This window comes from Cynocephalus volans, chromosome 11 (genome assembly GCF_027409185.1).
Source record: "Cynocephalus volans isolate mCynVol1 chromosome 11, mCynVol1.pri, whole genome shotgun sequence".
In the NCBI taxonomy this organism is placed as follows: domain Eukaryota; kingdom Metazoa; phylum Chordata; class Mammalia; order Dermoptera; family Cynocephalidae; genus Cynocephalus; species Cynocephalus volans.
The window spans coordinates 25,358,826-25,371,667 of NC_084470.1; the positions used below are offsets into that span (position 1 = coordinate 25,358,826).

The window sequence follows — 12,842 nt, forward strand, 5'->3', positions numbered from 1 at the left end:
ACCTAATTTCGAAATAATAAGGTCTTTGCAGAGGTAATCAAGTTAAGGTGAGTTCATTAAGGTGGGCCTTAATCTAATGTGACTGGGGTCCTTATAAGAAGGAAATTTGGACCTAGACACACAGGGAGGGTGAAGGCAGAGACTGAGATGATGCGTGTACAAGCCGGGGACCACCAGCCAACACAGCAGCTGGGAGAGGGGCCTGCAACAGAGTCTCCTCACAGCCTCAGAAGGCACCAGCCCTGCTGACACTTTGATTTCCAACTTCTAGTCTCCAGGACTGTGAGAGAATGACTTTCTGTTGTATTAAGCCATCCAGTTTACAGTGCTTTGTTATGGCAGCCCTGAGAAACTAATATAGCTACTTCTTATTAACTGATTACTTTGCTGGGCACCTCCATTTGTTGATTTAGCCAATATTTAGTGTGCACCTACTATATACCAGGCACCATCCTGGGTGCTAGAGAAACAGCAGGGAGCACGAGAGGATACACTGCTCTCTCCTGAAGCTTGCTTTCTAGTTCATGTGCATTGTCTCCCAGCGTCCTCACAACGATCCTGTGAGAGAGGGACTACTGTCCCTCAGTTTGTAGATAAGGACACTGGCTCTCAGGGGGTTCTTAACTCGGCCAGGGCCTCTCTTCTGGTAAGGATGAAGCTGGACCTGCCCTGGGCTCTGTTCTACCTCCATTTACTGCTTAGGTGTGCGACCACCGAGGCAGACTCCAGGGCAGGGAAGGGTGGGAGAGGTGGGAGTGTGGGTCCCAGAGATACATCCTCTCAGCGTTGGTGAGACAGAGCCCTGCTTCCTAAAGTCACAGCACAGCCCAAGAAAGCACACCTGAGCCTCTGCCTCGATGGTCGTGCACAGGTGTGTGTGAGGTGAGAGGTCCCAGCACGCCAGTGCTGTGTCCCCCGTCCTTCCACTGCTTTGGCTGAGGGGCTGAGGAGGCCGCATTCGGCGTGGGGGGCCTGAGAGTTGGCAGCTCACAGCCGGGCCCTGGTATTCCCACCTGCCCATGAACGCTTACAGAACGTCAGTGAAAATCAGACAAGGTCACTCTGTGGTCACGGTGGAAAGGACCCCAGGGCATGCCATGGTCATGTTTGAACAGAGAGGCAAGGACAATGTCCACCACCAAACTCAGCATTCCTTTTTCCAGTTCACGCCAGTGACAAGTGACTGCTGTTTCTTTACTAATGGCAGCTCTTGCCTGCTCCGTTCCTTCCACCTCCTGGATAAAGATTATTAAGATCCCCATTCATCAAACTGCCCCTACTTCCTGACAGCATCAAATGCAGAACAAGCCCTCGCATCCTTAAACTTTTCCCCCAATCACCAGCACAAATCCAAACCTTGTAACAAGCCTCTCCTGACGCCCCCTTCCTGAGACGTCAGGGTTTCCCCTTTGCTGCAGCTAAGAAACCCAACTCCGTCCACCTGTAAGGACATTCCCAGTGGTCTTTGGCTGGTGGGCTTTCACAGGTGCATGCCTCACCCCCAGGCCCAGGACCCATGGGGGTTGGCATCTGGGGCCTCTGCCACAGGGTGCGGCCTGTCACCTCCTACAACAAACTCTTAGCTCTTCAAGCAGCATAGGAAGCTAGGCGGTGGTGGGAGGGGCTCACGCCTGTAGGGGACAGGGATCCCAGCTCAGCAGTCTTTGGAAACCTCTGATGTAGGTGTCACTGTAGGCAGGGGCCTTTCCCACCCACGCAGGTGCCCACCTCCCGTGGAGGAGTGTCTTGGGGAAGCTGGAGCCATGCGCCACGGGAGTCGGTGAGCTCTACTCAGATAAAGACGTTCTGCCTCCAGCGCTGACTGCTCAGCACATTTTCCTGAGCACTAAAATCACTGAAAAAGAAAAATAGAAATCCCACGGGGGGCCGCACCATTCCGCGGCAGCAAAGCTATTGTGCTTTCAAGTCTCAGTTCTGAGCTGTCTGACAAGTTGGAAGCCGCCCTGCCTCACGCGTCCTGGTTAAGGCAGTTAGTTGCAGTTAGAGCTGCGCTTGGGTAAGGATCAATCGCCCTTTCTGACAGTTTCTTCCAAATTAAAAGAGGCAGAAAAGGGGAGAAAATGGAGGCACATTCCAGAGCTTAAACGCCTCATGGAGAGGGCCTTTGCTGACTATAGCTCTGTCTTATCAAACAGGGGCGCTCAAAGCATACTTGTGAACCCGTTTACCCTTCAGGGCTCTGGGACAGGACTAACTCTGGTCTTATAAATGAGTAGAACGGGAAGTTTTCAGTAATGTTTTGGGGGTAGCAACAACACTGAATTGGTCCTGCTGGAACACTAACTCATGAGGAACTTAATCTCTGTGGGCCTCGGGGTTTCTTTATCTATAAATTGGGTGTTAATGGGCTGAATTGCGTACCCCTCCTCGAAGTTCATGTGGCAGCCCTAACCCCCAGTACTTCACAATGTGACTATATTTGGTGATAGTTCCTTTAAAGAGATAATTAAGTTAAAATGAGGTTGTGAGGGTGGACCCTGACCCAATGTGACTCGTGTTTCCTGCAAGATAACACCAAGGTCAAGGGTGTTATCAACAAAAAAGATCCCCTTACTGGCCAGCCGCCAAAAAAATAGCACAAATTTGGACTGAGATGTTGAGGGAAGACCGTGTGCACACACGGGGTGAAGATGCCCATCTATGAGCACAGGAGAAAGGCCTCAGAAGAGACAACCCTGCTGACGCCCTGCTCCTGGACTTGTTGCCTGCAGAATTGTGAGAAAATGAATTTCTGTTGTTGAAGCCAACTAGTTTATGGTCCTTTGTCCTGGCAGCCTGAGCTAACACACTGGGCATAATCCCACCTCTCTGAGTAACCCCATACATCATTGAAAAGATCAAAGGAGACAGCGTATAAAAGTTCCTGTTAAAACTTGGAGGTGTCATGCAAACATGAGGGTCGTAGCTGAGACCTGCAGTTCACAGTGAAGGGGTGGGTACTTTATCCTCACGCCTCTTACCAAAGCACTGTACATGGTTTTGTTGGGAAACTTTGGAGGTGAACCCATAGAACCCCCGGAGCGCCTGTGCCCACTCCAGGGGTGGCTGGATCTGGGCCAACTGAACCTAGGAATTCAGGGGCCTGCCCAAGGCTGCCCATGGAGGTGACCCCTGGCCTGGGCGGGCCTGGGGCCATGGGCTCTGTACCAGGGCCCTAGCATGTGCAGGCTGCCTGCGATCCCACCAGGAACGACTCATTTCCCAGGCAGTGCTCCTTAGGGATGCCCGGAGCCCACACGCAGTGAACTCCCAGGACTCTGAGCTGCCCCAGGGGCTTCACCTCCTTGTCTCATTTACTCCTCACGACAACCCACAAGAGATGCTTTCGTCTTCACTATGCAGACAGACAGGCCCAGGCTCCAGTGAGTTAAGAGACTTGCCCACACTGCCTTGGCAAGTGAGTAATAAAACATTCATCTGTCAGATAACCTTTGTCCCTAGAGCTGGCTGAGAGCAGGCCTGAGCAATGGGCTCTTACCTGGCACGGGCTGGGGATGGAGAGGGGAGGGGACAGGACAGAGGCTGGGGGGCTGGGCAGTTGGAATTCAGGCAGGGCGCCCGGTCTGCTGTGTAGTTTTGCCCAGAGCCTGCAGAAAGGGGGGTGTCTTGCTAACTTCATTTCTGTCTCCACACTGTAGTGATCCCCTTGAGACTTATTTACATGGCATTCATGGGCCCCTGAAATACGTAAAAACGACAAGTGCTCTGTGGTCGCAGGTCAGTTTTGCGGTGCAGTTTCTCACCGGCCCTGTGCTGCCTCCTCTGTCCTGGAGAGCAGCTGAAATTGCTCCTCATTTCTGCTGAATGATGCATTTGTGACGGTCAGCTCTCCTAGCTCGGTCCAACCATGTAAGGGAGTCTTTACGTGCTGTTCCCCAGGCAGATGATGATGGGCTAGGGTTTACATGCCTCAGTGGAGTCCTTGGCTTTGGGGGTTCAGCGTGAACCTCTGGGAGGGTGGTGGCCTCGCACCGCGTCCCGCTGGCTCAGCCACGCTTTCCATGAGTCCCCCTAACGAGCCGCCAGTGGTCCCGGCACTGGTGCCAGCTGCCTGGACTCAGTTTTACCTGAGCTCTTCTGGAGAGTGCAGCCCATTAGAAGGTCTTTCAGGGGCCGGCCTGTGGCTCACTCGGGAGAGTGCGGTGCTGATAACACCAAGGCCCCGGGTTCGGATCCCATATACGGATGGCCGGTTCGCTCACTGGCTGAGCGTGGTGCTGACAACACCAAGTCAAGGGTTAAGATCCCCTTACCGGTCATCTTTTTTAAAAAAAAAGAAGGTCTTTCATATTGCTCTTACGTACAGATGTTTACTTTTGTTGGGTAGAAGGATGTGACTTTTACCTTGGATGGGACTTTTCCTCCCCCAGCAGGACAAGTCAGTAGAAGGGTTCTCTTGCCTATGTGAGGCTGGGAGGGCTTTTCCTGCCCCGAGCCTGGCAGGAACTACCGTGCCCCCATCACCACCAGTAATAAGCTGCTGGTAGGAGGTTTACTTATTACTTCATCTTGTATTTAAGGTAGAACATTCTAACAGTGCCAAAGAGTATATAGCCCAAAGCAAGGCTGCTCCTGCTCCTAACCCTGTCTCTGGCCACCAGCCCTCTCACCAGAAGCTTCCAGAGAGAGTCTGCCCCCCCCCCTCTTTTTTTATAAACACAAATCATGGCAGAACACGGTTTTGCAGCCTGCCTTTTACTCAACAATATACGAGTGTCTTGGTGCTAGTTCCTCATCGATATGTAACAAGCTTCCTTCTTTTCTTACAGCTGCAGAGGATGCCCCTGTGTTACTTGGCCATGTCAGACAATAAGATTGTTTCCAATCTTCCACTTCTAGTCTGGAATTTTAAAGAAACCCTCGTGCCCCTAACTTCGGGGTTCCTATTTGAAAGCTTGAGTCCGTCTGGTCCTGTATTCAGGGCTCACTGCCCAGACACTTGTTCAGCACCTCCTGTGTGCCATGGTGCACCACTCTGTCCCAGGCTCTGGAAAATGGAGAGGTGATGGGAACAGAGCAGTGACCCCACAAGAGCTTGGCCCTCGGTGGGGAAGGCTGCCCCACACACAGATTCTCAGCCTTGGTCCATGCAGGGCACTGGCCTGAAGGGCTATCTTCTGGTATGTTCTATGGGACCCACATTCAGTCTCCACCTCCTGGGACACCCTCTCTGAGAACTAGTCGATACTCTGCTCTTTCTGGAAACTCCCACAGCATGTGTAGGATGAACATTCATGTATGTAAACAATTGTTTATGTTACCACTCATTTCATGGGTGTATCTTCAAGTTCATTCAGTTCCACGAACTTTAACTGGGCACTGATTAAGCACCAGGCAATTTATAGACATCATTTCATTTAACACCCATGGGCCAACCCTCAGGCTGGTCTTCTATTTTCATCTTTATTATGAAAATTTGAAACATATATAAAAAGAGAGAATGGTATAACGGACCCCCATATACCCATCACCCAGCTTCAGTGATTACAAATGCAGGGGCTGGCCAGTGGCTCCCTGGGGAGAGTGTGGTGCTGATAATACCAAGGTCCAGGGTTTGGAGCCCTGTCCTGGCCAGCCGCCAGAAAAACCCAAACAATAAAAGCAATAATGATTACAAATGTGTGGCCACATATTCCCACTCTGCCTCAGATTATTTCCAACAAATCCCAGATACATTATTTCTTCTAATATTTCAGTATGTATTGCTAAATTATGGGGACGCTTTAAAAAACACATACCTTCATAACCATGATCACATTTAAGAATTTATAATAATCCCTCAACTTAATTGGATATCCAATTGGTGTTCATCTTTCCTCAATCATCTAATGTATTTTTTAACAGTTTAAATAGTGACCCAAACGGAGTCCTTTCAATGGGCTGGTATGTCAATTTGGTCTCTATTAATTTGTAGGTTTCTCCCTCCGTCTCCCTTCTTTCCCTTGATATTTTTATTTGTTGAAAAAATTGGGTTATGGGTCCTATAGTTTCCCAGAGTCTGGATTTTGCTGATTTCATCCCTGCGGTGTCAATTAACAGATTCATCTGATTCTTGCATGTTCTGTAAATTAGTAGTTTCTGGTCTCTTTTTGTGATGTTAGTAGCCATTTGATGATCCTTATAGCCTAGAGTCAAGATTTTATTATGGTTGCAAAGTGGAGATATTCTAGTTCTATTTTAATAATTAATATTACTATTGATATAAAAAATTAATAAAACTATATTACTCTTTTTTGCTTGTTAGCTGGAATACTTCTATAAAAAGATACTTCCTCTCTTCAATTATTTCTATTTCTCACCTACAGGTCTTAAAGAAAAGGCAGGAAAAATGCATGATTCTGCTCTCTTTATTTACTAGTCATTAAAATAATGACTTGGTTGCCCAGCAGATTCCAAAGGTGATTAATTAGTGGGGTTTTTAAAAATTACACTGAACTCATGGATTTAAACATGTTGATGTGTTTCAATCCATTACAGTTAATATCCTTACTAATACTTGGCCATCTTTGGTTAGTGGGAGCTTATTCAACTGGCTCCTGAAGCATGTTGGTGGTATGGTGGTGAGCATAACTGCCTCCCAAATTGGCTCCCGAGTCTTTGGACATGACTCTTAGAGCTTCCTTGATTCCTGGTATGATAAGATATTTCCGACTCATCTTGTACGTTTTCTGTTCCCAAACCTGGATTTGCCATTTCTCCAAGGAGCCTTTTTAGTGAAAGATGGTTGTTAGAGACCAAAATCTGAGGCTAGAAATGCTCATTGTCACTGGGTTGGCCATTGCTTCTAGATCTTTTCAGTGGCCAGGGTTGGAAATAGGTATATATTTATTTTTATGATCACATACATCATGAGTTTATATTGGTAATTCCGATTTAAATTCAGGACTAAAGAAGTGTCACTAAATTTCATTAGTCTTTCAGCTGTATCACCTTTCACCCTCACTATATGTCTCGGTTGTTGAACGCCTGGGGCGTTCCTGTCTGTTTTCACTGCTTAGCAGAAGAAAGGGCTGGAAGGTTCTAACAGAGCTGAGGAGCAGAGAGAGAGAGGTTTGGAATTGAAAAGCAACTTCCTATACATGAACCCTAAGCAGACCAGCTACAGCATTTGTGGGTCTCAGTGCAAAATGAAAATGTCAGGCCACTTGTTTTAAAAGAAGGAAAAAACACAAAGTTACTAAAATATAAAGCTTTTTCCTTTCTTCTGTGGTCATTCTCTCAACCTCATGATCAAGAGAATCTTCTTTTTTAATTTTAATTTTAATTTTAATTTTCTATTCCACCCATGCAGACCCTTATAGGCACACGGGGGCCTGCTCCATAACTCAGGGTGTGCGTACAGCCCTCCAGCTACTGGGTTACCCTTCTTGCCAGCCGCTGCACTGCTGTGTCATGTCCTGGTGGTGGGCGGGGGGTGGTGACCTCAAAGAATGTTACAATCTCAGTGCCACCCTGTAGGTACCTGGGTCAGGGGTGGGCAAGAGTCTTGTCCTGCCCCCCAGTTGCTGCCACCCAGGAGGGGCAAGAAGGGAGAGTCCAGGAGGGTCCTGGGCTCCTGGGGACAAGGGAATGGGCTGCCCAGAACCAGTGCCAGGGAGACAGAGCGAGATAGGACCATGCAAGAGCCCCTGGTGCATGCTCCATTGTTCCATCGGAGAAAATTATTAAGGATTTCAAGATGGTCACTGCAGGGCATGAGTCACCAAGTGTGGGGCCCTTCTGAGTATAAGGCCCTGCAGGACCACGCTGCTGGTGCACCCGTGGAGCCGACCCTGGCCCAAGGGTGGCCCTTCCAAGGCTTACAAACTTAGTGATAAAGATGGAGAAGATCCCGCCCCCAGGAGGGCTTTCCTGATTCTCTCCTGGTGTGAGTCCTCCTGGCCCCCAGAGTTTGTGTCGTTTTCCACGTGGGGGCTTTCTGCACAGAGACAGCAACACCCCCCTGCCCCGCCACCCTCTTCCTTGTTTTTCTGAAAGCCTGTCTCGGTCTCCTCGCAGATGGTGGGTGAAAATTCTCGGGGGTGGGTAGGAGAGACTGTGGGGAGATTCCTGGGCACAGGGGCCCCCACTTCCCAGAATGGCTCCAGGAGATTCCTATGTTAGCTTGGGAGGGGGCGGGGGGCGGGAAGGGCAGAAATTTTTTCCTTCCCCTTTTTTTTTATTCTCTGAAAGCAGGTTCCTTTCTCAAACATTTACGGAAGTGTTGAACACAAAAGGAAATTGTGCTGTCACTTGCTCTGAACTTCCCCACTGCTTGCTCCAGCCTGATCCGAGAAAGTGCCACCAAGATGGACATTCCCCCTACCTACCCTCGGGTGGCTGAGGTCCCTCTTGGAGTCTGTGTTTGGGGGCCAGGCTCGGGAGGAGGTTGAATTTCTCTGTAGGTGCCCAACACGCCCATCGAGGGCTCACTTATTCAGAGCTTGCTCTGAGGCCTCAGGAGCCAGCAGAGGTACATGGAACTGGGCTAGAAGGGCGAGGAGGAGTTCTGCTGGGTGGACAAGGTTGGGAGGAGGTGGCTGCAGATGGAGAAAAGGGGGCTACAAAGTGGAGAAGGTAAGGGAGTGTTGTAAAGAGCAGGGAATGCTGGGGACAGAGTTTGTAAAGATGGGAGTTTGTAAAGCCCCAGGCCAAGGAGTGTAAGTGAGGGTGCGAGAGCTTTGAACTTCTGGAGCCCAGGAACAGTCAGCCTGGAGTGGCTGCCTCTGAGCCCCAAGAGAGGAGAAGGCAGCTGTCTGTGAAGTGACTGGATTGCAGATGGCTTCCTCTGGGCCTGGGAGGGGGTGGGGTCCAGGTGGGGTGATCCCTCCTGCAGCTCTGTGGGGCCTGACTTGAAAAATCATGTGTGTTTCTCAAATATGTCAAATTTTGTTTTGTTTTGTTTTTGATGGACTGGAGCTTAACACGGCTGGTGGGCTGGGCCATGCAACACAGAAATAACAGCTCTGTTTTATAGGTTGGTCTAACTATATCTTCAAGTCCATGTTAAAATAAAAGAAGCAAAAGCGACCTGGTGTTGTGGCTGTTCTGCTCTCACAGTATTTTATAGCTTCTCTAGTCTGTGGTCTACCTGTAGGCAGAAACCATGCATCCTATTTATCTACGGATTTGCTGGAATATCCAGACATTATTATACCCATTTTATATATGAGGAAACAGGCCCAGAGAAGTTAAGTTGCAAAAGCTCCTATAGCTAGCTGGAGCCACAGCAAGTCAGTGTCTATCGAGTATGTACTGTTTTATGGCCTTACTTTTCAACCTAGAAATTGGGATGCCTGATTTCTTCCAACAAGTCTGTGTGGCATCTGAGTGCAAACAATTGTCCAGCAGATGCTGATATACTGGCTATCTTGGGATGCTCTGGTGGTTGATATGGCTCAAATATTTGGAACCAGGACTGTGGTGGAGAATCCTGGAGAAATGGCTGCCTCTGAGATTTGACAGGCTTTAAGGCCCTGGACTCTTCTAAGATCGTGCTCTCTTGCTCTCTCACAGCCTGAATGGAGACAAGCGGAACAGCATCCCCCTCCCGCCCCCTCCAGGGGAGAGCCGGGGAGGACAGCTCTGCACATCACGTGTACTGTGCTGGCAGCCAGCTACTGATGACAGTGAAGGAAAAGCACCCTGGGATGAGATGGGAGGCAGCAGGGCAAATGGGGTCCCTGTGTACAACTGCTCAGCATCACCCAGCCACACTAGAATAGAGGTCTGTGACCTCCCCTTGGGGGCTGCATGCTGGACCCCAGGGGGTAAAGGGTCTGAACTGGCAGTTCATGGCTGGGTTAGAGACTGATTTAGCTCTGAGGGATCCCAAGGCCAGCGTTTGGGAAGGGAGGGGAGGAGAGAAGCCAGCCACCCACAGAGAGCTCTGCTGAGATGTGTGGTGCTGGCTGCAGTCCCAGCCTTAGAAGCACAGGCTGCAGGCTGGACTTGATGGATGAGCTCAGTGCTCTGCAGAAATTACCCTGGAGAGCAGGAGAGCAGGGCCCTACTGAGCAAGGGAAAAAGATGGAAGCTTTGCGTCCTGTCCTGTCCCAAAGGATAGCACTAGCCACATGTAGCTATTTAAAATAATGAAAATTAAATAAAATTAAAAATTCAAATTTTCAGTTTCATTAGCCACATCTCAAGTGCTCTATGGTCATATATGGCTAGTGGCTGTCAGACTGGACAGTATAGATATAAGACATTTTCATCACTGCAGAAAGTTCTATTTGCATGTAAATGATCTCATTAATACTTTCTATGTTGATTACATGTTGAAATAACATTTTGGATATACTGAGTTAAATAAGATATGATATTAGCATTAACATCTTCTGTTTCTTCTTACTTTTTTTTCCTGTGGGTAATAGAAACTTGCCAATTACATATGTGACTCACGCTTCTATTGGACAGTGCTATTACAGATGAATACAGAAACACATCTCCACCTATTCACTGTTTTTAATACCACACCATTTGATGGTTTTCAATTGGATGATGGCTATAAGACCCTTTTGCAATAGTAAAGGTTACAGAGGCAGCCCAGGGTAATGGGACAAGTGGAACTTTGTATCCAGAAAAATTCAGGTTTAGATCTCAGCTCCATCCCCCTGCAAGCTTTGTGATCTTGGGCAAATTACATACCTCAGTTTTCTCATCTGAAAAATGCAGTCACGAATGACCCACCGCACAGCATTGCTTTCAACGTTACAGGAAATAGTGCTCTTATGGGAACTCGCGTGGGCTTGGCCCATAGAGAACCTCAGTAAAAGGTGGCCATTGTGGTTGTCATTAGCATTTTTAACATCAAGGCGTAAGAGGTTATGGTCAGTTTCCCTGGCCTCAGACCATTCACTACCCTACCCTCTGCCTTCAGCATCCCCTTCAGGCCTCTGCAAAGCCAGGGCACGGCCTCGGTACTTACCTGTTGGCAGCTGCTGGCCCAGGAGGCCCGGAGGGCGCCCCAGCCTCCCGAGCGCATGGCCTTGCTCTCCAGGTGCATGCGCAGTTGTGTTTCCAGCTCCTGGCTGACTTGCTCGAGGGCGTGCACCTTGGCCATATATTCCACCAGGCAGTTCCCTAGGTCCTCAACAGCAGTATGGTCCCTCTCCAAGCCTGGAGCGGGCACCATGGCCAGGCCTGAACTCCTCAGGCCCTGCAGGAAGACACTGCTGATGCCCAGGGCCCGGCGGGTCACACGGGCACCCAGGCCACCTATGGGCCCACTGGGTGCTGTCCCTACATAGACCCCAGGTGCTCGAACGAGGCCAGCCACTGCAGTGGTCCTGGAGGCTGGCGGGCTATCCAGGGAGGATGATGACCGAGTCCCCCTCAAGGATGGCCTGCGCCTCTGGAGGGGCATGCTGGAGGTGGCACTGGCAGGCAAGTCCACTACCACTCGCCTCTCGCTCATCACCCCTTCTGCCTCTCTGCTGCCCAGAAGGTTTACAGAGTCCAGTGGCTTTGGGTTTACAGCCCCAGTGTCCCTCTGGCCCGGTCACGGGCCTCTCTGGAAGCTCCCCTATCCCCAGGGCTGCTTTGTCTGCTGTGTTCCATGAATTTCCGTCATTCATTGAGCTGAAAGAGAAATGGGCCCTGCCCAGGGCTGTGTGCAGAGAGGCGCTCATGCATTCTTTGATACTGGGTCATGTGCCCAACCTCCCAGATTTTTCTGCAGGGAGTGGGGGAGGCTGGATCAGTACAGGCCATGGGGGTGGACCATCTGGATTTGTGTATTTCACTGTCTAAGAGAGGGGAAGGTAGGCATTAAGCAGCCCCATTTCACAGATGAGTAAACTGAGGCTCAGGAACCTCAGATCACAAGTGTAACGATCACTTGCCCCAGATCTCAGATCACAAGCTAGGACCCAATCTAGGTGTTTCAGGGCCAATCTCAGTGCTTCCTACATCCCTGTGTGTGCGAATGTGCGAACTCGAGCACAAGTACACACAGGTAACAGAGGACAGAAATGGGTGTGAACCAGCCTTGCAGGAGGCAGCCAGGGGCTCAGGAAAAACGAGCCTGGCCTGCTGCTTCCTTCACCCTCCCTCAGTCCTGGAAGCAGCTTCTTTGTCCCTTTCCTTCTTACCTCTGCCCTCTAACACTCTGCTGTCCATCAGATGCTTGATGCTGGCCATGTTACTTTGCCTCTCTGGACTGTACTTTCCACACACTGGCCTGGGCTCTAACTCTGACACACTAATAAGAGACCTTGGGCAAATTCAGGTCTCACATGTGTTGGGCACCTATTATGCTCTAGCTACTCCCTACACCTCTGCTACCCCATCTGTCAGAAAGCTAATAAATAAAAACGACAATGAGTGTTGACTGGTAAGCTCTCCAAGGGTGCTCCAAGTTAAGATTTGATGATACCCCCTGGGTTTTTATTTCCCTCAGTATCCACTAAGCCACACTGTCAAGGGCTGTAACTCAATAACTTCTCCAGAATCAGAAGTGTTCCTCTGGCCCCAGGGATGACAACATGAACCTAAAATCCACTGTACTTGTTTTACCCTGGAGAAGTAACCAAAACCCAGAGCTGGGTATTTATCCCAGATCCTGAATGTGGGAATACAACTTAAGTGAGAGAAGGGGAAGGGAACCAACTTCTAGCAAGTAACAAATCCATCCCTCAGCTGAGCATAATTCCCCTACTTTATTTCATTGAATTCCCAATTCGACCTTGGGAGATTGGGAGGTATAGGATTGACATGTACTGCCACTTGGGCTGCACGCTGCACAATTCCAGCAGTATCACCACATGTTCTACAATTGGCTATGATCCCCTTATGTAATGACCCTGGGGCCTGCAATGACTTGCCCAAGTTCCCATGTC

At 49.5% G+C, this 12,842-nt stretch overlaps 1 protein-coding gene across 1 annotated transcript in view; it reads right to left on the reverse strand.

The window, feature by feature from the left end:
- The window catches only part of BFSP2 (beaded filament structural protein 2), a 54,038-nt gene extending 42,619 nt beyond the window's left edge, over positions 1-11,419 (reverse strand). The window contains exon 1 of the mRNA XM_063113499.1: positions 10,931-11,419. Coding sequence (XP_062969569.1) covers positions 10,931-11,419 — 489 coding nt within the window. The remainder of the gene's footprint in view (positions 1-10,930) is intronic.
- Positions 11,420-12,842: the final 1,423 nt, after the last annotated feature.